At 44.2% G+C, this 24,850-nt stretch overlaps 2 protein-coding genes across 4 annotated transcripts; both read left to right on the top strand.

Moving 5' to 3' along the window:
• Positions 1–1,618: 1,618 nt before the first annotated feature.
• Positions 1,619–10,020, top strand: klc2 (kinesin light chain 2). Of its 3 annotated transcripts, none has more exons than XM_056443255.1 (14): positions 1,619–1,688; positions 3,273–3,518; positions 4,107–4,422; positions 4,535–4,751; positions 5,607–5,796; positions 6,388–6,561; positions 6,660–6,762; positions 7,130–7,179; positions 7,408–7,475; positions 7,748–7,856; positions 8,192–8,344; positions 8,528–8,652; positions 9,186–9,243; positions 9,523–10,020. In XM_056443255.1, the coding sequence occupies exons 2-14, from the start codon at positions 3,291–3,293 to the stop codon at positions 9,604–9,606; spliced, it is 1,875 nt and encodes a 624-aa protein (XP_056299230.1). In that variant the 5' UTR covers positions 1,619–1,688; positions 3,273–3,290; the 3' UTR covers positions 9,607–10,020. The 3 variants fall into 3 exon arrangements, with proteins under 3 accessions (XP_056299230.1, XP_056299232.1, XP_056299231.1); XM_056443257.1 differs by having other exon boundaries at positions 9,493–9,570; XM_056443256.1 differs by lacking the exon at positions 1,619–1,688 and adding an exon at positions 2,439–3,159.
• A 3,176-nt stretch (positions 10,021–13,196) lies between these two features.
• On the top strand, positions 13,197–24,807 carry LOC130212115 (serine/threonine-protein kinase D3-like). The gene is made up of 18 exons (XM_056443254.1): positions 13,197–13,352; positions 15,112–15,250; positions 15,723–15,854; positions 15,942–16,096; positions 17,422–17,614; positions 17,705–17,788; positions 17,869–18,013; positions 18,248–18,371; positions 18,673–18,750; positions 19,098–19,302; positions 19,396–19,427; positions 19,624–19,696; positions 19,952–20,058; positions 21,724–21,885; positions 22,101–22,199; positions 22,938–23,205; positions 23,662–23,747; positions 24,620–24,807. The coding sequence occupies exons 1-18, from the start codon at positions 13,197–13,199 to the stop codon at positions 24,785–24,787; spliced, it is 2,406 nt and encodes an 801-aa protein (XP_056299229.1). The 3' UTR covers positions 24,788–24,807.
• The last annotated feature ends 43 nt before the right edge of the window (positions 24,808–24,850 follow it).

The raw sequence follows: 24,850 nt of genomic DNA, 5'->3' as shown, positions 1-24,850 counted from the left end.
GGAACGGGGGCGTCGCCCTGAGCTTGTGGACTCTGTGGAGAGTATTTTGCACATGCCATTGTTTCGTCAGCTTGTTTGCCTTTCGCCTATAACAATAACTGTAAACAAACTATAATGCGTGTACATATCAGATAGTACGTGTCATATTGTATTCTAGTTTTTCTCTTCTTTAATTTGACATGTTTTGTAGTTCTGCTTTTTCATTATTCGTTTGTCAATTGAACAGATGTGGGATGAGAAGTGGAAGTGTTCATTGTTTCATTTGGTTTTTTAAAATAAAAATGTCCCTGATTTGTATCTCGGTCTCTTGTTTTTTGTCAATAAATAACCATATGTGTTGTGTGGCCATGTGTTTGTAGTTTAATATATATATCTTCTTTATATTTACTACAAATTGTGGTGGGATTGAAGTGTAAAATATTGATTTAACGATGAGTGTTTCCAAAGTAAAGATGAGTAAAACATCACAGACATCCTACAGAGCTTATGTGGGACAAAATATACATTGATTTGACCTCAAGTTCACCAAACAGTGAAACTAAAACTACTTTTGGAGAACTTAGATGATTAGAAAAGTGCTTTTTAATTGAGAATTAATTTAACCAGCATGATAGGGCAACATTGCATTTCAGAAGGTGTAAATAGTGCACATGATGCCTGTTCAGCAGGTGGTACACAGTGGGCCTCACCAGCCTGCTGCCCTCTTTGGCCTCTACTGGCTGCAGGACACAAAGAGTGTGAGCACAGCAAGAAGCTACACTTCAACTTACATCCTGGTTTGTAAAGAAAAGAAAAAATTAGTAATTTAGTTTTAAAATACCTGTTGAGTGATTATATTATTTGCGATGCAAATGATCCAGCTATTTATTTTAAAACTACATTTAAAACTAGAGATATGACCATGTTTACCATTGAGTCTCGGATCAGAGGTTAGCTGGGAGCAGCGCCCTAGGTTATACGCATGCGCAAAGATTTCCCGCCCCGCTTGGGAAACGACCAAAGTTACCCACCTTAATATTTCGCCTCGTCTTTGGTTGTTGGATTCTAGGAGAACAGACATTTGTCGTCTCCATAGTCCCATTACAAACAAAGTATGACTGAAAAATAAAGAAATATACGAGAGGTTTACGACATTTAATTTAAGCGTATTTTTGTGTTGCTGACCTCATTTGAACGTCTGGGTAAATTATAGCGAAGCAGGAGGAAGTGACCGTTGGGAGCTCGCCAAGTGTAGCTTGCAGCCCGTGTGTGTAATCGTATTAAACTAAATGAATGGTGTGGGAGATGAGCTATTTTAGTGAGAGTGGACGAATAACTCGAGGAGAGTGAAACGAACCGGAAACCCAACGTTAGTAGCTGCCTTCAAAATAAAGTAGAATTCGGCTAATGGCTTCGCGCTCGCGTACTGTTAAGTAGCTTTTCTCATATTTATTTATTTATGAATTATTCTTTTCGTTCAGTGTAATTTCCTCGTCACTGACAACCTGCATTATCATGTTTGTCCCCCGACGTAGTCTCACTTTGCAGGACCAAAAAGATATATTTTATTCTGGAAATCATCCATCCGGAAGCAGTTTGTTTTTGCCTCTACGTCAGTCGTCTTAACGCTGGTCCGCCTGGAGCATCACAACATTGTCCTGCCGCTTTTGTTCGAGGGACAGAAAGCATCGCACTTGTCTTCGATGAAGGTAAAATATAAGCGAGATAATATCGGAACGAGGATAGGAAGTTAACAAACGGATATTATCGGAAACTGTCGGATGAAACTTTAATGATGCACCCTCGGCGAGGTCCGTAAACACCGCTCGGGTTTCTACTTATGAAAACGGCACCTTTAAAAAAAAAAAAAATGTCTCTGCTCTTATATATGCGGTGGGGGCGCAGGTGGAGGCCGTCCTCGCGCAGTGTGCGTCGCTGTGTGTTGTGTAACGTCTCTCGGGCCTGCGCACTGTTTACAAACGGGTTTACATGGCGGCTCCGGACGTGTCACTGGCTGGTTGACGGATCATTGCAGCACTCGTCTGTCAAACCCTTTTATTTATTTATTTATTTGTTGTTGATCGGTGTTCTCCATTTTGTCGGTCACCTTGATCGACGCTTAAAAAGAGGCCCGTTAATAAACCCACCCGGATACCGTGAGCGTGTTCATATTATTATGCTCTTATTTTGGAGGTTTCTCAGATTCCCCCTCTCTCCATCAGCTGCATTTCAAGAGGATGTTTGAACAAATGGTGCATTGCAGTCTGTGTTTGAGAAGGATGGGAGGGGAGGAAGGAGAAAGGAGGATAGGGGAGTAGGGAGGGAGGGAGGAGGGAGCAGGAGAGGAGAATGGAACAGGTGCGCCTCCACCATCAAAGCTGGAAAAGAGGGAAAGTCACAATGTTGCACAATAGCCTCATCCTCCTCCTCCTCCTCCTCCTCCTGCTGCAAAGGTTTCATTTCCATCCGGTCAATGCTCAGGAAGTGACTGTTTACTGATTCAGTTATCTGTCTTTGACTGTGTGTGTGTGTATTTACCTGAGAGCTCTGGCTGAAGGAGGAGGCAGCGGGGAGCTTCCTCTCCTGTGTCGGGCTCTGAAAAGTCAGCAGAAATAATGAATCGACCAGATTTCTGAATAATCCTTTAAAAGTAAATTTATCGAACGAAAAAATAACAACAAAAAATCTTCCCAGACGTCACCGGGTCGGCTGCTTTCCTCCGTTTCGTTTTTGTTGTGATTGTGAATTAAAATATATTTGTGTCTGACCAACAGGAGCCGGAAGTCTCTTTGATCTCTGGGAATTTATATTGGACTAAATTACTTAAGAATAAGAAAAAAATCCTCAGCTGCAGCACTCATCAGCATCTAAGGGAGTCGGTGTGTTCATGTTGCGTCTTGAGCCAGTCAGCGGTTTATTAGCATGCACATTAAGAGTAAATGTCATAACACTTTCATCAGAATGCTTTTTCATCCCTGAAACCTCGGCCCTAACTATTATTGTTGCCGTTTGACTTCTTTGAAAAGAGAAGGGAGACCTTCTGGAAACGTCTTTTAACCGCGGCAACTTTCTTTCTTATCTCGGCGCTCCTCTCTCGGCGTCCCGTCCGCGTGACCTCGGTGACCTCGGCGACCGACGGATAAAAGGACGGCGTTGCACCGAGCGGCTCTCGTTTCTATTGTGAGAATGTCAAGGACGACGTGTGTGTGGGGGAGAAATGCACACGAAGCAACAAAATAAATAAATCCCATTCCCCGCTGATTAATTTGGTTCTCTTTCTTTCTCCCCCGCAGAGCGTATGAAACCAGGCAATGTCCGCTTTGGTGTATCCGCGTGAAGAAGCCATGGAGCGGCTGAGTCAGGATCAGATCGTGCTCAACACGAAGGCCGTGGTGCAGGGCCTGGAGACGCTGCGCGGCGAGCACGCCCAGCTCCTCAACTCGCTGCTGGACTGCAGCCAGCCGCCCGCCGCCCAGGAGAAGTCGGGCCTGCTGCGCAAGAGCATGGAGGCCATCGAGCTGGGCCTGGGGGAGGCGCAGGTGAGGGCGCCTGAGGGATTCTTAAGGACAAGGTTCATACACGGAATACCTGGAGAAGTCATGGGATTTTTAAATGGTTACTTCCAGGTCCTTAAAGAAAAAAATATTATTAGATTTCAATTTAAATTATTAAAAATAATATTCATTTATTATTCATTAATTATTATTACATTATTAAAAATAATAGTAATTTATTATTAATTAATTATTATTTAATTATTATTACATTATTACAAATAATATTATTTAAATATTAAATTATTAAAAGTCCTTAATTTTCTTTATCTCAAACGTTTTTAGAAAAGTCCTGGAAATGTTCACGCCGAGTTTGAAATAATTCATATGTCTTTAAAAGTAAGACGCTCAAAATATATATATATATATACATTTTAATAAAAATATTGTCTCTTTTATTTGTGTCATTTAAGGTTATATGCTGTATGCTTTTGGTATTCTCATAGTTTAAATACAAACTTTTCTCAGTTTGTCATGTGTACAGAGATTTCATAAAATGGTGTTTGGACATTTGGTAAAACGCCCTGGAAACCCATCAACATGTGTATGAACCCCCTCCCTTCTCCCCCCCAGGTGATCATCGCCCTGTCGGGCCACCTGAGCGCCGTGGAGTCGGAGAAGCAGAAGCTGCGCGCCCAGGTGCGCCGCCTGTGCCAGGAGAACCAGTGGCTGCGGGACGAGCTGGCCGGCACGCAGCACAAGCTGCAGCGCAGCGAGCAGAGCGTGGCGCAGCTGGAGGAGGAGAAGAAGCACCTGGAGTTCATGAACCAGATCAAGAAGTTCGACGACGACGTCGCCGCCTCGCCCTCGGAGGAGAAGGGCGGGGGAGGGGACACCTCGAAGGACAGTCTGGATGACTTGTTCCCCAACGACGACGACCAGGGCCCAGGTGGGACCTCACACACACACACACACACACACACACACACACACACACACACACACACTATCGTCTTGCCTTGGACAACTCCTCACGGAGACTCGTCCTCTGCGTCCCGCAGCGCAGCCCAGCGGCGAGGCGGCGGCCCAGCAGGGGGGCTACGAGATCCCGGCCCGCCTCCGGACCCTCCACAACCTGGTGATCCAGTACGCCTCGCAGGGCCGCTACGAGGTGGCGGTGCCGCTCTGCAAGCAGGCGCTGGAGGACCTGGAGAAAACCTCCGGGCACGACCACCCCGACGTGGCCACCATGCTCAACATCCTGGCCCTGGTGTACAGGTTGGGAGGGGAGGAAAGGAGGAGGAGAGAGGAGGAGGGGAGAGGAGAGGAGAAGGAGGAGAGGAGGAGAGGAGAAGGAGAGGAGAAGAGGGGGTGGAGGGGAGAGAAGAGAGAGAGGAGAGGCCGGGAGGGAGAGAGAGAGGGAGGAGAGGAGGAGAGGAGGGAGGAGAGAGGAGGAGAGAGGAGGGAGGAGAGAGGAGGAGGAGGTGAGGAGGAGGAGGAGGAGAGAGGAGGAGGAGGGAGGAGGAGGAGGAGGAGGAGGAGAGAGGAGGAGGAGGAGAGGAGGAGGAGAGAGGAGAGGAGGAAGAGGAGGAGAGAGGAGAGGAGGCGAGAGTGGAGGAGGGAGGAGGAGGAGGAGGGGAGAGGAGAGGGAGGAGGAGGAGGAGGGGGAGGAGGGGGGGAGGAGGAGGGGGAGAGGAGAGGAGGAGGAGAGGAGAGGAGGAGGGGAGGAGAGGAGAGGAGAAGAGAGAGGAGAGGAGGAGAGGAGAGGCGAGAGAGGAGGCGGAGAGGAGGAGCGGAGAGGAGGCGAGAGAGGAGGAGAGGAGAGGAGGAGAGGAGGCGAGAGAGGAGGAGAGGAGGAGAGGAGGAGAGGAGAGGAGGAGGGGGGAGGAGAGGAGGAGGAGATGAGGAGGGGGAAAGAGGAGAGGAGATGAGGGGTGGAGAGGAGGGGAGAGGAGAGGAGAGGAGGAGGAGGAGGGGAGGAGGAGAGGAGGAGGAGGAGATGAGAGGAGGAGAGGAGAGGAGATGAGGGGAGGAGAGGAGAGGAGAGGAGATGAGGGAGGAGGAGAGGAGAGGAGAGGAGGGGCGGGGCTTCTGGAACATGTCCCGACGTGTCTCTCTCCTCTCTCTCCTCAGGGACCAGAACAAGTACAAGGAGGCGGCTCACCTCCTGAACGACGCTCTGGCCATCAGAGAGAAGACGTTGGGCTGCGACCATCCGGCCGTCGCCGCCACGCTCAACAACCTGGCGGTGCTCTACGGCAAGAGGGGCAAATACAAGGAGGCGGAGCCTCTCTGCAAGAGGGCGCTGGAGATCAGAGAGAAGGTATGAATACACACACCTCCACACACACCTCCACACACACCTCCACACACACCTCCACACACACCTCCACACACACCTCCACACCTCCACACCTCCACGCCTCCACACACACCTCCACACACACCTCCACACCTCCACACACACCTCCACACACACCTCCACACACACCTCCACACACACCTCCACACCTCCACACACACCTCCACACACACCTCCACACACACCTCCACACCTCCACACACACACCTCCACGCACACCTCCACACACACCTCCACACACACCTCCACACACACCTCCACACACACCTCCACACACACCTCCACACACACCTCCACACACACCTCCACACACACCTCCACACACACCTCCACACACACCTCCACACACACCTCCACACCTCCACACACACACCTCCACACCTCCACACACACACCTCCACACACACCTCCACACACACCTCCACCTCCACACACACCTCCACACCTCCTCACCTCCTCACCTCCACACACACCTCCACACCTCCTCACCTCCACACCTCCTCACCTCCACACACGCCTCCTCACCTCCCGTGATTCCGGATGTGTCTCCAGGTGTTGGGGAAGTATCACCCCGACGTGGCCAAGCAGCTCAACAACCTGGCCCTGCTGTGCCAGAACCAGGGCAAGTACGACGAGGTGGAGTACTACTACCGGCGGGCCCTGGAGATCTACGAGTCCAAGCTGGGAGCCGACGACCCCAACGTGGCCAAGACCAAAAACAACCTGGTGGGGGCAGATTTAAGAAACACTAAATACACACATATACGAGTTATTTGAAAGGTAATTGATATTTAACGAGCGGTGATGTCATGGTTGCCCCTCAGGCCACCTGCTACCTGAAGCAGGCCAAGTTCACCGACGCCGAGGCGCTGTACAAGGAGATCCTGACCCGGGCCCACGAGAAGGAGTTTGGCTCCGTCCACAGTGGTGTGTGTGTGTGTGTGTGTGTGTGGGAAGGAAAGGAGTAAAGTGTGTGTTTAAGTGACGGAAGGAAGGAAAAGGAAGGAGTAAAGTGTGTGTGAAGGAAGGAAAGGAGGAGTAAAGTGTGTGAAGAAAGGAAAGGAGTCACGAGAAGTGTTGAGGGAAGACGTTGCTGCAGGAGAAGTGTGTGTGTGTGTGTGTGTGTGTGTGTGTGTGTGTGTGTGTGTGTGTGTGTGTGTGTGTGTGTGTGTGTGTGTGTGTGTGTGTGTGTGTGTGTGTGTGTGTGTGTGTGTGTGTGTGTGTGTGTGTGTGTGTGTGTGGGCTAAGTCTACAAATCACTTTGATGTGATATATCTTTCTATTTCTCTTGCAGATGATAACAAGCCGATCTGGATGCACGCAGAGGAGAGGGAGGAGAGCAAGGTGAGTCCTTCAGGTTGACCTCTAGCGTCGCTGCTGTTGTTATGGAAACGAACTGGACGGCTAAAGGAGAGTGATGGAGGACAGAGGGGGACATTATGGGATGTTTTTAATGTGCTGATTTTGACACATGGCTCCTCGTGCTCTTCGCCTCGTCTCCTCTTCATCCCCCTTTCTTTGCCTCTTCATCCCCCTCTCTTTTCCTCTTCATCCCCCTCTCTCTCTCTCCAGGGTAAGCGGAGGGACTCTGGCCTGTTTGTGGAGTATGGGAGCTGGTACAAGGCCTGCAAAGGGGACAGGTGAGTTACACATACATATATATATATATATTTTTTTATAACATTACTAGCTACACAATATAAACTTCTTCTGTGTGAGTAAATATTGTTAAATACCATAAAATATTCAATTCTGTGTCATTTTTAACGATTAAAATCTACCCGAACAATCCAGAACTAACTTTAGTTAGAAGTCTCTTACTTTAACATCTGGCTGCACACATTTTAAAAGGTAAATAAACAACATCTAACATGTTTGTTTGCTTGTCTGTTGTTTGTTTGTTTGTTGACAGCCCCACGGTGAACACCACCCTGAAGAGCCTGGGCGCTCTGTACCGCCGTCAGGGCAAACTGGAGGCGGCGGAGACGCTGGAGGAATGCGCCAGCAAGTCACGGAAACAGGTGTGTGTGTCTGTGTGTGTGTGTCTGTGTCTGTCTGTCTGTGTGTGTGTGTGTGTGTGTCTGTGTGTGTGTGTGTGTGTGTGTGTGTCTGTGTGTGTGTGTGTGTCTGTGTGTGTGTGTGTGTGTGTAAAGATAAAAGAAAAGCTGCGAGGACGTCATTTATCTTTGTTTTTATTCGTGTTCTCTCTCCCTCCTTCTCCCTTCCTCTCTCCATTCCTCCTTCTCTCCCTCTTTATCTCCCTCCCTTCCTCTCTACTTCCCTTCTTCTCTCTCTCCCTTAATCCCTCCTTCTCTCTGTCCCTCCTTCCTTCTCTCCCTCCCTCCCTCCCTCTCAGGGTATCGATGCCATCAACCAGAGTAAGGTGGTGGAGCTGCTGAAGGACGGAGGAGGCGGAGGAGGAGACAGGCGACACAGCAGGGAGGGACACGGCGGTCCGGGGGGCCAGCGGAGGGAGAGCGAGGCCGACGACTCCGCCGAGTGGAACGGGGTCAGTGAACGCACCACCATCAGACGCCTTCAAGTCTTAATGCGTCCATCGTGTCGAGCCCACGGCAGATTAAGTCATATTAGTAATGGCGTGGAGAGAGGAAGAGGGAGGGGGAGGCGGGGCCGACCTGCGACAGGAAGTCTCCTCGGCGTCTGACGGTTGTGATGTGCGGCGTCTCCTCAGGACGGCAACGGGTCTCTGCGGCGCAGCGGCTCCTTCGGGAAGATCCGCGACGCCCTGAGGAGGAGCAGCGAGATGCTGGTGAAGAAGCTGCAGGGCAGCGGCCCCCAGGAGCCCCGCAACCCGGGGTCAGTGTGTGTGTGTGTGTGGGGGGGGGTATTGTATTAATAATAATTCTCCCATTCATTTAATATAATTTTGTAACATTTTCCAATAACCTTGAGGCCTTAATCGAGCGGTGGTTCGACACGTCGTTATCTCAAGGTCAGCCTGTCAGCCAATGGAGGCAAGTGGGCGTGGCTAAAGGATCCGGGAGTTGACCTCGAGAACATTTTTGATACGCAAAACAATTCCTCCCACAGAGAAGCGTTAGTCTGTGAATCTCTGGCATTCTTGCTTGATAAATAAGGATCGGTTATTAAATATTTTATTTTGAAATTAATTTTGGCTTCCATACTTTTTAGCCTTAAAGTTACAGTGAAAAATAATCTTTCGCAATCATATTATGAGCTATGTTTGCATGAGTGAATATATAAAAGTGTGGATTAATTATGACAGGAACGTAAATGTTAGTTGATTTGATAATTTACTTCACTTTAAATGTGTGTAATTGTGTTTTTAATGATTTATGCTCATTGTTTGTTTTTTTGTTTTTTCTCAGACTGAAGAGAGCGAGCTCCCTGAACTTCCTCAACAAGAGCACGGAGGAGACCACACAGGTATTATTATTATTAATGTTATTATTATTATTTATTATTATTATTATGATGTATTCAATACTCTACAGCACATGATTATTAGGCCTGTGCAGTATGTATCAAATGTTGTAAACACGTGATCTTATTTGATTGTAATTCCAAAACATATATATTTTTTACTGTTTTAAGATTAAATAATTAATGAGAAAATATTGTTTGTAATAATCCAGTTTTATATATGTAAAATCTCCCTCAATATATTGTCCCCAGTGGCTTGAACCTGCATCGGTCTGTTTTTAGGACGTGACCTCCGGCCTCTCGGACTGCAGGGGACTGAGCGCCAGCAACGTGGACCTTTCCAGACGCAGCTCTCTGATTGGCTAGACGAGGACAGGAGGCGGGGCCGACGAGGAGACCGGAGCCTCGGTTCGATCAAGCAAACACACTTAAAGCTCAAAGCCAGATCAAACACTTGCGCCTGCAGCACATTTTTTTAAAGAACACTGAGAAAAAGAGAAGAAGAAGAAGAAGAAAAGAATTTAAAAAGCATCGTCACGGTAACCGTCATCCTGTAAGACGCGCTGTACAAACCGCTGCCATCGGTCACACAAGAGAATATTTAGATACACATTAATCAGCATGCCGCTTACTAGAACGGGGAATGTCTGCGCCTGAACGCCTCGTGGCCTCACCGGGACGAGTCCGTCTGTTCGATCCCCACCGCGTGCCGACACGCCGCCGCTTTGCACCCCGTACGCTTCAACAGTAGCATGAAGTGCTGATGCTGAGCGGCCATCAAATGCATATATATATAATTTTTTTAAATATAATTTTATTTATATATATATGTTTTTCATATATAATAATTGTATTTATATATATATATATAATAATTTTATTTATATATATTTTTTTATTTATTTATATATATATTATAATAACTATATTTATATATAAATAAAAATACATATATATATATATATAATGTTTGTATTTATATATATAATTATATTATTTTATTTTATTAAATATACATATATATAATTATATTTATTATTTATATGCATTTGATGGTATAAATGGTACGATTTTAACGGGGAAAGCAGAGGCATTAAAGAGGATACAATCTTTTGGGGATTTTCATGAGGACATTAGCACTAACCATTTAAACCTCACTTTTTGCCTTCTTTGTTTTTATTTGTGTATATATACAGTTTTTAATTATTCGATATTTCATTCTTTGTGTATATCGAGCACTTTTCTTTCTTTTCTGTTTACACTATTGGGTTAAAGAAGGTCTCGGTTGGAGAAAATACTACTTATCTGAAGGAGGGGGGGGGGAAAGGAAGAGAAGGGAGTGAAAGAAAGAAAGATAAAAGGTGATATTGAAACACGTCGTACCTCAATCACTGGACCAATGAGTCTAAACTGTTGTGATGCACTTTGAGCGTGACGATACTTAATGAACCTCAAATCACGTTCAGAGCAAGCTCAACGCGGTGTGACAGGAAGTTGACCTTAAACCTGATAATCATGACCTTCAGGCTCCTCTCCTCCTCCTGCAGCCATACGTCTGAATGTCATGCAGGAAAACGCTGTGAAGGAGATTTAAATCTAATTTGTTTACAATCATTTAATCAGGAAACTCCAGGCACCAACAACCCGTTGACCTTCAGTGACCTCTGGTGAAGGAGCTGTCCCTTCGCCGTCTGGATACGCATCGAGTCGTGTAAATCTGACGCGTACGCGTCGTCCAGTTGAGAATCTGAGCTTCTTTCATTTCGCAAATACAGATTATTTGAATGTTAAATTTCATGTCGATTTTGTACACTCGATTTATTTTGTTGTTGTTGTTGTTCTGTTTTGTTTGCAAAACCCCCTCACACCAAAATATGAGCCGCACCAAGAGAACTGTCCACAGAATGTACGCTCGGCGGATCCTCCGAAATCTCTTTGTTCATCTTTGGCTTTATTTATTTTGTTGTTCTTGAGAACCTGAGTTTGGTTTAAAGGACGCAGGTTTGTTTGTTTGTTTGTTGGACGACGTCTTGTTGACGCCCAAATAACCTGCAGCGTAAAAATCACATGTTTGGATGAGGTCACATTAATCTAGAGATCACTGAATGTGGGAGGGGGCGTCTGGTCACGATGAAGGAAAGGAAAGGAGTAAAGTGTATGTGAAGGAAGGAAGGAAATGAGGAATAAAATGTGTGTGAATGAAGAAAAGGAGTAAAGTGTGTGTGTGTGTGTGTGTGTGAAGGAAAGGAAAGGAGTAAAGTGTGTGAAGAAAGGAAAGGAGTAAAGTGTGTGTGTGTGTGTGTGAAGGAAGGAAAGGAAAGGAATAAAGTGTGTGTGTGTGTGAATGTAGGAAGGAAATGAGGAGTAAAATGTGTGTGAATGAAGAAAAGGAGTAAAGTGTGTGTGTGTATGTGAAGGAAAGGAAAGGAGTAAAGTGTGTGTGAAGGAAGGAAAGGAAAGGAGTAAAGTGTGTGTGTGTGTGTGTGTGTGTGTGTGAATGTAGGAAGGAAAGGAGTAAAGTGTGTGTGTGCGAAAGAAGGAAGGGAAAGAAAGGAGTAAAGTGTGTGTTTAAGTGAAGGAAGGAAAGAAAAGGAAGGTGTAAAGTGTGTGAAGGAAGGAAATGAGTCAAATGTGTGTGAAGGAAAGGAGGAGTAAAGTGTGTGAGGGAAGGAGTCCCGAGAAGTGTTGAGGGAAGACGTTGCTGCAGGAGAAGTGTGAGGACATGTTTATGTATCTGTGTGTAAACTGTGTCACATGACTCCTTCGGTCACGCGTGTGCAGAAGTTAGTGAAACACTCATCTGTAGTTCTAAAGATATAAATCTATAAACTTGTAGTCCCTCCACACAGAACGCTGTCGGGCCGATACTCGTCATCCTCGGCTGAGTTGATGTCCGACTATTAATCACAAACTCCATAAATAAATGAGCGTTATGACGTAAAGCAGCTTATCGATTAAAACTGATTCTGATCCAAAGCTTCAAAGACAAATCAGATGTTTTGTCCAAATATTTATGGAGTTACTCAAATGTTGTGGGATGAAGGCTGTGTGTGTGTGTGTGTGTGTGTGTGTGTGTGTGTGTGTGTGTGTGTGTGTGTGTGTGTGTGTGTGTGTGTGTGTGTGTGTGTGTGTGTGTGTGTGTGTGTGTGTGTGTGTGTGTGTGTGTGTGTGTGTGTGTGTGTGTGTGTGTGTGTGTGTGTGTGGAGGGGGAGGGGCTTAAATCCAGCTCCTATACGGCTGGTGATTCAATGGCTCTTATTGTGAAGGGGTCAACCTGATTGTGTATTTTATTAAAGGTTCAATAAATACAAACTCCACTTTTCAAACTAAAACTGTCTTGCGTGTTTTCATCTCGTGCGTGTGTGCGTGTGTGTGTGTGTGTGTGTTAAGCGTACACTGCACCTTCACAGCTTCCACAGGGGCGAGCCTCTCTCTCTCTCTCTCTCTCTCTCTCTCTCTCTCTCTCTCTCTCCCCCCCCCCCCTACTTCCTGTCTCAATACGCAGCCGAGCCCCACGTACAGGAAGCCAGACCAAGCGGCTCGCTCGTTGAGTCTGCAGCACCACGGGAGGCCAGTAAGAAAAAAAACTTCATTTTAGAAAGTAAGGAATACTTACGTTGAGTATTTGTTTTTAGATTTGATTTATTATGTTTTTTTTTTTAATATATATTTTGGAGATAGAAAGTCATATTGACAACCATCTTGGACGATGATGATGAAAACCAAAATCCTGCGTCACAAAAAAAGTTAAAAGTTTACATCCTCACATCTTAAAAGATATATATATATATAATATAATTAAATGTGCAGTAGAGCCGATATGTTCTTGTTTTGAGACTCCAGGATTATTTTTTCTTCTATTTTTTATCAAAAACTCTCCAAAGTAAAACCTGTATTCCTAAATATTTCTTCCTTCCTGTAACGAACCGACCCGCGTAGCCACGGGACGTTCCTCCATGTCCTCCGTGACTCCCTCCGGCCCCACCGGGTTCACGGCGCCGGTTCTGGTCCAGTTCCAGCTGGGCCTGTTCAGGGAGGTGGTCCGAGTCCCGGCCGGCAACCGGAGCTACCGCCATGCCACGAGGCTGGCGGCAGAGGTCATAGAGCGCAAGGTAATGCACTCTATTATTATTTTTATTTTTTTGTCGTAGTAGTATTTTAATTTTTATCTTTTCAAAAAAATACATATATATTTTATATATATTTCTTTTAATTTATTTATTTATTTTTTATTTTTTTTTATTTCAATTTTAATATATATTTTTAAATGTAATATTGGTTTCTTGCTATTCCATTTGTTTTGCTTTGACTCTCTGTGGAGCACTTTGTAAACATTGTTTTTAAAGGTGCTATATAAATAAAATTATTATTATTGTAATACACAGTGAATAAAGAGGCTGAGGAGCCTTGAAGGGGCTGTTCATCAAGTGTGCTAGTGAAGGATGCTAGTGGGCATCGTGGGGGACTCGTACTAGACGAGGGATTTCAACCTCTGCTGCATCAGGTGAACCATTAAAAAAAAAACATCTCCCATCTTTTTATGGCGGTGTGATACCAAATGACTGGTTTCTCACCGTGGGACCCCGGATGGGCGGAGTTACTTTCTCTCTCTGTATCGTAAACGCCTTCCACGTGGCAGGTTACAACGAATGGAACCCCGTCACTCCCGGTTAGACCGGAAAACCCCCGGTTGAAGGTTGTGGTCAGAAGGCGGCGGTTCGATTCTCACACCTGCAGGCCTGAAGTCTGATGACGTCATCGAGAGGCTCGACCCCGAGACGCTGCAGCGGAGATTTTGAAGCTGCCTCGAAAAGCTTAAGAAAAGAAGAAAAAAGTGCTAAAACGGCATTATTATTATTATTATTATTATTAATTTAAAAAACCGTGTTTGAGCGATCTGTAACCGACTCAACGGAGCGTTCACTTGACGCGTCTCATCGGAGACAGGAAGTGAACTTTGAAAGTTCATCTTGTGTGTGTGTGTGTGTGTGTGTGTCGGTTAGTGTGTAGGGCGCCTCCGGTCACTAACGATGACCTCGTTACTAAACTTTCTTTATCAGAACATAATAAAACATCTGCAGGTTGCCGCTGCGTTGACCCCGGAGCGGAGGTGAGATGAAGATGCAGGTGTTCTCTCGTCTTCAAACTGCCTCAGAGACTTTGTGGTCACCACACTTTCCAACCACAGCTCCTCCCCCCCCCGCTGTGCCTCTCTCACACACACACACACACACACACACACACACTCTGCCTCGCTCACGTCGACGCTCCTTTCATCTTCTCTGTAGTTTCCAGGCGGCAGGTCGACGTGCAGAACTCCTTCACCTTCAATTTTTTAAATCATACTTTTCTTTTAAAATATTGCCTGAAATCGTCTCAGGATGCTTCAGTTCACCTGGGAACATTATTTGTCTTTGTTCTTTTGATCATGTGAGGAGTGGAGCCGGAGATTAATGTCACATAAACATATTTCACTGTCGTTTGCTTTCCTTTATATTTCTCTCATTTATCCGACACTTTATGAATTAAATGCAGTAAAAACCTCCGATGATGGAAATAAATCCGACCCGCTCACGCTCTCCATCTCCTGAGCGGCTCCTCAGCCCGGTGGCGTGTTTGATACCTCGGGTCATGATGGCTTTGGAGCTTTTCCTCCGGCTCGTACCTTCATCCATCTCTTTGTTCTCAACGCTCTAATAAGTGGCGTGCAGCTCTGTTCTGTCTTAAAATATTATGGAGATTTATGTATCTGTTTCATCCCAGCTGGAGGGTCTGATTCATTCACCACAGCACTTGGAAAACGGTTTAAATGTAGCTGGTTTCTTGGATAAGGCCTCAGCTGTGTGTGTGTGTGTGTGTGTGTGTGTTCAGGCTCCAGACTGCAGCGTGGTGGGTGTCGGGGAGAAGGTTCTGCTGTTCAGGCATCGGTCCGCCTCCGAGCAGCTTCTGCAGCGTCTGACGGACGAAGACGAGCTGCAGGACGGAGACTTCATCGAGGTCATCGTCGCAGGTCGGACCGGGAAAAAAGAAGAAAAAAAACGTGTTACGGCTTCGCAGTTATTCATTCGTGTTCTTCTTGTCTGAGGAAAGAAAATACGGCACAGAAATCAAAGGCCTCTGATAACATATTAGTTTCCAGTATGTTTCTGTTACCATCGCACACCACTCAGACCCCTGAGAGGGGCCACGCTCTGTTACGTCATTTATTATTTAAACCACGTGAATACAAAAATACTGCAAAAAAAGACCAGAGGAAAAGCTTTATTTCTAATTAGGGCAGGTACAGGTAGAAGTAACACACACCGCTGACAGGTGTTGGAGCCGCGGTGGGAAGCAACTGGTGAGAATGAAGGAAGATGCAAAAATGGAGCAGGAAACAAAACATGCAAACACAGATTTGTTAAGCAAAGCTAAATACAAAGCAAAATACTCACGTCATCTCGTCTTTTAAAATGTTTTTGTTTTTTTACATTCTGACCCAGGATCAGCGTCGGTGACGGAGGTGAGGATCCGCCCCCACGCGCTGGTGGTCCAGTCGTACCGGACTCCCACGTTCTGCCACCACTGCGGGGAAATGTTGTGGGGCCTCGTACGGCAGGGGTTAAAATGTGACGGTGAGGGGGCCGTCTTCACGATGACGTCGTTGTTATTCCCCGTCCTCTCTCGTGTCTGATTGGCCGTCCCTCCCTCCTCGTCTCCAGGCTGCGGTTTGGACTTTCATAAGCGTTGTGCGTTCCTGTTGCCTAGCGACTGCAGCCGGGCGCGGCGGCAGGTCAGCACCAGCCTGTCGCTGTTCCCCCCCCGACGACCCCGCACGCACTCGCTGTCCAATCAGGCGGGAGGCAGCCTGGAAGAGGTGCGTCTCACGGGGTCACCGGAAACCCCGTTGTCTCAGAAACACGATAAACAAAACAGAAGAGATAGAGACGCTGCAAAGAGACAAAAAGAGACAGAGATGCTACAAAGAGACAAAAAGAGATAGAGATGCTACAAAGAGACAAAAAGAGAGAGAAGCGCTACAAAGAGACAAAAATAGGTAGAAATGCTACAAAGAGACCAAAAGAGACAGAAGCGCTAGAAAGACACAAAAAGAGACAAAAATAGGTAAAAATGCTACAAAGAGACAAAAAGAGATAGAAATGCTACAAAGACACAAAAAGATATAGAAATGCTACAAAGAGACAAAAAGAGATAGAAATGCTTCAAAGACACAAAAAGAGACAAAAATAGGTAGAAATGCTACAAAGAGACAAAAAGAGATAGAAATGCTACAAAGACACAAAAAAAGATAGAAATGCTACAAAGAGACAAAAAGAGATAGACATTCTACAAAGAGACTAAAAGAGATAGAAATGCTCCAGAGACAAAAAGAGATAGAAATGCTACAAAGAGACAGAAATTCTACAAAGACACAAAAATAGGTAGAAGCGCTACAAAGAGACAAAAATAGGTAGAAATGCTACAAAGAGACAAAAAGAGATTGAAATGCTACAAAGAGACAAAAAGAGATTGAAATGCTACAAAGAGACAAAAAGAGGTAGAAGCGCTACAAAGAGACAAAAATAGGTAGAAATGCTACAAAGAGACAAAAAGAGATAGAAATGCTACAAAGACACAAAAAGATATAGAAATGCTACAAAGAGACAAAAAGAGATAGAAATGCTACAAAGACACAAAAAGAGACAAAAATAGGTAGAAATGCTACAAAGAGACAAAAAGAGATAGAAATGCTACAAAGACACAAAAAGAGATAGAAATGCTACAAAGAGACAAAAAGAGATAGAAATGCTACAAAGAGACAAAAAGAGACAGACATTCTACAAAGACACAAAAAGAGGTAGAAGCGCTACAAAGAGACAAAAAGAGGTAGAAACGCTACAAAGAGACAAAAAGAGATAGAAATGCTACAAAGACACAAAAAGAGATAGAAATGCTCCAAAGAGACAAAAAGAGATAGAAATGCTACAAAGAGACAAAAAGAGACAGAAATGCTCCAAAGAGACAAAAAGAGATAGAAATGCTACAAAGAGACAAAAAGAGACAGAAATGCTCCAAAGAGACAAAAAGAGATAGAAATGCTACAAAGAGACAAAAAGAGACAGAAGTGCTACAAAGAGACAAAAAGAGACAGAAACTCTCCAACGAACTTGTTCTGTTTGAACCGTGTTCTCTCCTCTCCAGATCAGCATGTCCAAGCCCTCCCGGCCCGTGTCGTGGGCGGAGCCTCCCGTGTGGCTGGGGGTCGGCCCCGGCGACGCCAGCGGGGTCCGGGTCCCTCACACCTTCCACATCCACAGCTACACCAAACCCACCGTGTGCCAGTGCTGCCACCGGCTGCTCCGGGGGCTCTTCAGACAAGGGCTGCAGTGCTCAGGTGAGGCGTGGGAACGGGTCGTCAAGGTCAAAGGTCGTGGAGGTCGGCGTATTGGAGTGCGTCTCCTTCCTGTTGTGTCTCTGTTCTCAGACTGCCGGTTCAACTGCCACCGGCGCTGCGAGCTGCTGGTCCCCAGGGACTGTCCAGGGGAGAGGAGGGGCCTCGACGGGGAAGGTGAGCACCACTCTGCGGCGTCCTGTGTTCTCGTAACTCGGCCCTAATATCTTTGGCGCTTGATGTGTCGTTTTTCCCAGAATGCACAGCGGCGGGTCACAGCTGCCCAGCAGACCCGGAGGACAACGATTCACAGACGACCGAAATCTCCGACGACGAGGCGTCCGGAGACGGAGACGTGGCGACCGAGGCCGAGGAAGACGAGCAACCGCGGGAGCCGATGAGGTCAGAGGGTCACGGATTTATTCGGATGATGTCATCGTGTCGTCACCAGACAGCTTGACTGAATCTTCCCGTTGTGGCTTTACTGCCACCTAGAAGCGTCCAGGAGACACTGCAGGGCACGGGCGCTACATCAGGGTCACGATTTTTTTTTAAAGTGACCTTTTTAAAAGTGACTTTTAAAACCGTTTCTTCTCCCTGACTCCGCCTCTCCTGCCCCCCCCCCCCCCCCCTCAGTCCATGTTTCAGCAGCTACATCCCTCTGATGAGGCTCGTCCAGTCAGTGCATCACTCAAAGAAAAGAGTGGGAGGAGTCCTGAAAGAGGGATGGCTGCTGCATCACACCGACTGTGACACACTGGTGAGACACACACACACACACACACCACATATATCCTCTCTGTAATTAGTTGCCTTTTTGGTCCTTTTTTTTCACGCCATTGAACTCCACTATTTGCGCGAGCCCAGACTAAAAGAGTTCAATGCTATTAAATATGTTTGATTTGACCAATCGATTGAGATCACAGGCGCCGCGCCAAGAAAGGTCGGCATAAGTGGACCGAACTTGTCAAGTCTGACGTAATGCGTCCTTTGGGACTAACCGGTTCATTCACTTCCCTCAAACATGCATCATGAATTATTCCTGTCGTCTGTCTTCCCAGAGGAAACGTCATTACTGGATCTTGGACTGGAAGAGCATCACCCTGTACCAGAATGAGAGCAGCACCAAGTACTACAAGGTAGAATGGACCAGCAAACACTCTTAGGATATATATATATATTTATATATTATATTAATATATATTTATATATACAGTATATATAATATTTATATATACATATCTTATTTATATATATATATATAAATATATTATATTTATATAAATATTATCTATATATATTATCTTTTTATATATATATATATTTATTTATATAAATATATGTACACATACTTATATTATACTGTATATATATATTAATTTATATATATATTTTATTCATATATATATATATATGCATATATGTTAATGCAACATTAGTGTTTTTATTCTCATTATATTTGTGCTCTCTCTCGCTCTCTTCCCAGGAGATCGCTCTGTCCGAGGTGCTGCAGGCCCGAGGCCCCGCCCACCTCGCCGTGCCCCCGTTGCCAGGCGACGGCGGCCACACCTTGGAGGTGGTCACGGCCTCGCTGGTGTACTGCGTGGCGGCCGGAGAGAGCGGGCCGGCCTGGGAGAGCGCCATCCGCCGGGCTCTGATGCCCGTGCAGAGCAGCGGAGAGGAGAGCCGCGGTGAGCCCGGCTTTGTATTCAAGTATTACGCAACATTTGATTATTTGTTTATTACAATTACCTCATTTCTGTATGAATCTGCTCCGATTCCAGATAAAAATCTGACGCTGTGCAGTGACGGCGTGGTGAGGATCAACACACTTATTGATTTATAATCCCCAGTGAACCCCTCAGTGTGTTGAAGTGTGTGTGTGTGTGTGTGTGTGTGTGTGTGTGTGTGTGTGTGTGTGTGTGTGTGTGTGTGTGTGTGTGTGTGTGTGTGTGTGTGTGTGTGTGTGTGTGTGTGTGTGTGTGTGTGTGTGTGTGTGTGTCTGTGTGCAGGACATCGGCTCGGTGTATCAGATCTCCACAGACGAGGTGCTCGGCTCGGGGCAGTTCGGAGTCGTGTACAAAGGTGACCAAAGTGTTTTAATTATTACAATTATTACAAGTTCAGATGTTCGGCATATAATGATGTCATCGTGTTGGAGGTTTGCAGCCGAGGCTCAGATGGAACATTTTAAAACCCTTTGCTTCAAGTTTCCTCATCTTGTTTTAATTAAAGGGAAGAAAACGTTCCCTTGACTCATTTTATATAGAAACAATAATTTATTTATCATCTTCATTCTTCATATTTCAAAGAAGTAACGCGAGTGACCTCACTCCTCAGGCACTCACAGGAAGTCGGGTCGGCTGGTCGCCATCAAGGTCATCGACAAGACGCGCTTCGCCACCCGGCAAGAGACGCAGCTCAGGAGCGAAGTGGCCATTTTACAGGTTCTTATGCATATTTAATACGCGTATTTATTGCCAGATTATTTTCTGCAACATCTAATATATATATATATATATATATAAACTTATATTATATAAATATTTATAAATATTATATGTATAATAATAATATATATAATGTGTATAATATAAATGTGTATATATATATATTTTAATGTATATATATACATTTATATATATATAATATATAAATATTTATATACATTATATGTATAGTATAATATATACAATATCAATATTTAAATAAATAATATAGATGTATATATTTTTATATATACATTTATATACAGGACTGTCTCAGAAAATTAGAATATTGTGATAAAGTTCTTTATTTTCTGTAATGCAATTAAAAAAACAAAAATGTCATGCATTCTGGATTCATTACAAATCAACTGAAATATTGCAAGCCTTTTATTCTTTTAATATTGCTGATTATGGCTTACAGCTTAAGAAAACTCTAAAATCCTATCTCTAAATATTAGAATATCATGAAAAAGTATACTAGCAGGGTATTAAACAAATCACTTGAATTGTCTAATTAACTCGAAACACCTGCACGGGTTTCCTGAGCCTTGACAAACACTCAGCTGTTATAAATCTTTTTTTTTACTTGGTCTGAGGAAATATAAAAATTTTATGAGATAAGATTTTAGAGTTTTCTTAAGCTGTAAGCCATAATCAGCAATAAAGAATAAAGGCTTGCAATATTTCAGTTGATTTGTAATGAATCCAGAATGCATGACATTTTTGTTTTTTTAATTGCATTACAGAAAATAAAGAACTTTATCACAATATTCTAATTTTCTGAGACAGTCCTGTATATATATAATATAAATATATATATTTATTTCCTTATATTATATGAATATGTTTGTATATTATATGTATAATATAATATATATTATATAAATATGTATATATATATATATTTATACATTTATATATACAGGACTGTCTCAGAAAATTAGAATATTGTGATGAAGTTCTTTATTTTCTGCAATGCAATTAAAAAAACAAAAATGTCATGCATTCTGGATTCATTACAAATCAACTGAAATATTGCAAGCCTTTTATTCTTTTAATATTGCTGATTATGGCTTACAGCTTAAGAAAACTCAAATATCCTATCTCTAAATATTAGAATATCATGAAAAAGTATACTAGCAGGGTATTAAACAAATCACTTGAATTGTCTAATTAACTCGAAACACCTGCACGGGTTTCCTGAGCCTTGACAAACACTCAGCTGTTATAAATCTTTTTTTTTACTTGGTCTGAGGAAATATAAAAATTTTATGAGATAAGATTTTAGAGTTTTCTTAAGCTGTAAGCCATAATCAGCAATATTAAAAGAATAAAAGGCTTGCAATATTTCAGTTGATTTGTAATGAATCCAGAATGCATGACATTTTTGTTTTTTTAATTGCATTACAGAAAATAAAGAACTTTATCACAATATTCTAATTTTCTGAGACAGTCCTGTATATATATGTACATTTATTTAAATATATATTTACATTTATATTATATATCAGAATAAGCTTTATTGGCCATCTATGTGTTCACATACATAGAATTTGACTCCGGTTAAACTTCCGCTCTCGGCGTACATTCATGTAATTTACAAATGTGTGTGTGTGCGTCCAGAATCTGTCCCACCTCGGCGTGGTTCTGTCGGAGGGGATGTTCGAGACGCCGGAGTACGTCTTTGTCGTCATGGAGATGCTCCACGGGGACATGCTGGAGATGATCCTGTCCAGCGAGCGAGGCCGACTCCCTGAACGCAACACGCGCTTCCTGGTCGCGCAGGTGAGATCCCTCCGTCGCCATGGAGATGCTCTGGAGGTCTTGAGAAAATATCCTAAAATGCTTATTTCACCACAGCTTCCTGTGTCCTTCTTAATCTTAAAACTCAAATCCCAATGACGGTTTATGATTGTAATGTAAAATAATTGAATCGAATCACCAGCTGACAAACAAAAGTCTCTCAGCATCCATCACAATCTGAATGAGTTCCTCTCCAGATCCTGGAGGCTCTGCGCTACCTGCACCTCAAGCAGGTCGCCCACTGCGACCTCAAGCCGGAGAACGTGCTGCTGGCCTCCAACCAGGCGCTTCCTCAGGTGGGCTGCTGCTTCTGCTGCTTCTGCTGCTTCTGCTTCTGCTGCTTCTGCTTCTGCTTCTGCTGCTTCTGCTTTTTCTGCTTCTGCTTCTTCTTCTTCTTCTGCTGCTTCTTCTTCTGCTTCTTCTTCTTCTTCTTCTGCTTCTTCTTCTTCTTTCTCCCTCATTTTCTTCTTCTTCTTCTTCTTCTGCTTCTTCTTCTTTCTCCCTCCTTTTCCTCTTCTTCTTCTTCTCCTCTTTCTTCTTCTTCTTTTTCCACGAGTCTTCTTCTTCTCCTCCCCTTTCTTCTTCTTCTTTTTCCACGAGTCTTCTTTTTCTTCTTCTTCTTCTTTTTCCACAAGTCTTCTTCTTCTCCTCCTCCTCCCCTTTCTTCTTCTTTTTTTTCCATGAGTCTTCTTCTTTTTCTTCTTTTTCTTCTTCCCTCCCTTCTTGTTCCTCCTCCTCCTTCCTCCCTCCTTCTTTCTCCTTCCCTTCTTCTCTCCCCCATCTTCTTATCTGCTCCTTCTTCTAAATGTCCTTTCACACACGTTTCATGACCTTGAACACCTCCCTCCTCCTCCTCTTCTTTCTTCTTCTTTTTCCACGAGTCTTCTTTTTCTTCTTCCTTCTCCCTCCTTTTTCTTCTTCCCTCCCTTCTTGTTCCTCCTCCTCCTTTCTCCCTCTCTTCTTCTTCTTCTTCTTAACGTCCTTTCACACACGTTTCATGACCTTGAACCCCCCACACACACTCACTCTGTCAGGTCAAGCTGTGCGACTTCGGCTTCGCCCGCATCATCGGCGAGAAGTCTTTCCGCCGCTCGGTGGTGGGCACGCCGGCCTACCTGGCGCCCGAGGTCATCGGCAACGGCGGCTACAACCGCTCCCTGGACATGTGGTCCGTGGGCGTCATCATGTACGTGAGCCTGAGCGGCACGTTCCCCTTCAACGAGGACGAGGACGTCCGGCAGCAGATCACCAACGCCGCCTTCATGTTCCCGCGGCAACCGTGGGCCTCCGTGTCTCTGGAGGGTACGTGAAGGGTTTCTTTATCGTCTTCAAAAGACACGGACGTGAGGTCATCGCTGTCTTCACGAGATTAGATGTGTCTTCATCCTCTAGCTTTGACTCTCTGAGTGTCCTTGAACGCATCGTCAAGCAGAGCTTTAGATGATGCACCACTGCACATCAAGTAATGACCCAACTTACTTAGTATGTAGAGGACTTTATAACAGTGAGTGTTTAGAGAGTTTCATTCATAAATCAGTGTTGAAATTATCTGTATGATTTTCCAATTTTTTTTAATTCATAGAGACATTGGAGTGCACCAGGAATCTTTTTTAACCACTTAATTAACTCCTTATTTACGATGTAGTTTAAATCCTATTGTTCCACGCGTATGTTCTCCTGTTGTCCACTAGGGGGCTCTAGTGGACACGCTCAAGGACATTCCTGAGTAAACCCTCCCTGTGTGCGTTTCCTCTCCAGCTGTGAGTCTCATCAACAACCTGCTGCAGGTGTCGGTCAGACGGAGGTTCACCGTGGGCAAAACACTGGGACACCCCTGGCTGCAGGTGAGAGGTACTGCACTGGTTTGTAGTCCAGTGGGAGCAGGATGCTGAACTGGTTCAGTTGAGGAGCTGAATGATATACAGGACTGTCTCAGTAAATTAGAATATTGTGATAAAGTTCTTTATTTTCTGTAATGCAATTAAAAAAACAAAAATGTCATGCATTCTGGATTCATTACAAATCAACTGAAATATTGCAAGCCTTTTATTCTTTTAATATTGCTGATTATGGTTTACAGTTTAAGAAAACTCAAATATCCTATCTCTAAATATTAGAATATCATGAAAAAGTATACTAGTAGGGTATTAAACAAATCACTTGAATCGTCTAATTAACTCGAAACACCTGGAAACACATTTTCAAATGTTTGATTTTGTTTTGCTGTTATAAATATTCAAATTTTATGAGATAGGATTTTAGTTTTCTTAAGCTGTAAGCCATAATCAGCAATATTAAAAGAATAAAAGGCTTGCAATATTTCAGTTGATTTGTAATGAATCCAGAATGAATGACATTTTTGTTTTTTTAATTGCATTACAGAAAATAAAGAACTTTATCACAATATTCAAATTTTCTGAGACAGTCCTGTATATATATATATGTGTATATATGTATATATATGTGTGTATATATATATGTGTATATATATGTATAAATATATATATGTGTATATATATAATATAATTATAATATTATATAATAATATATATATATTATATATAAAATGTATTATATATTATAATATGATATAATATTTATTTATTTTTAATTATATATTCATTTTATTTATTCCTTATTAATGATATATATTATATATATCCTTTTTTAAAATTTTACCCGGGAACCATCTGACCCCTCCTCTCCCCGGCTGCAGGACTTCCAGCTGTGGTGCGACCTCCGGGAGTTCGAGCTGAGGCTGGGCGTCAGGTACCTGACGCACCGCGGGGACGAGGAGCGCTGGGCGCGCCACGCCCGGGAAAAGGGCCTGGACTTCCCGTCCCACCTCGGCCGGGACCCCGACGACGACGACCCCGAAGTGTGACCTCTGGGTCGGGGGGGGGGGGGGGGGGGGGTTAAAAGTCGGACGGTTTCGTGGCTATCACAC

Source organism: Pseudoliparis swirei, chromosome 21, assembly GCF_029220125.1.
Source record: "Pseudoliparis swirei isolate HS2019 ecotype Mariana Trench chromosome 21, NWPU_hadal_v1, whole genome shotgun sequence".
Lineage (NCBI taxonomy): Eukaryota > Metazoa > Chordata > Actinopteri > Perciformes > Liparidae > Pseudoliparis > Pseudoliparis swirei.
This window is presented reverse-complemented; position numbering and strand designations above follow the sequence as displayed.

Coding starts and splice junctions, on each gene's coding strand:
- klc2 (XM_056443255.1), top strand. CDS start 3,291: ATGTCCGCTTTGGTGTATCCGCGTGAAGAAGCCATGGAGCGGCTGAGT. Junction 7,857..8,191: donor CCAGCAAGTCACGGAAACAG/GTGTGTGTGTCT, acceptor CCTCCCTCTCAG/GGTATCGATGCCATCAACCA. Junction 8,653..9,185: donor CAGGAGCCCCGCAACCCGGG/GTCAGTGTGTGT, acceptor GTTTTTTCTCAG/ACTGAAGAGAGCGAGCTCCC.
- LOC130212115 (XM_056443254.1), top strand. CDS start 13,197: ATGTCCTCCGTGACTCCCTCCGGCCCCACCGGGTTCACGGCGCCGGTT. Junction 19,697..19,951: donor GTTCGGAGTCGTGTACAAAG/GTGACCAAAGTG, acceptor CTCACTCCTCAG/GCACTCACAGGAAGTCGGGT. Junction 21,886..22,100: donor CGCGCTTCCTGGTCGCGCAG/GTGAGATCCCTC, acceptor GTTCCTCTCCAG/ATCCTGGAGGCTCTGCGCTA.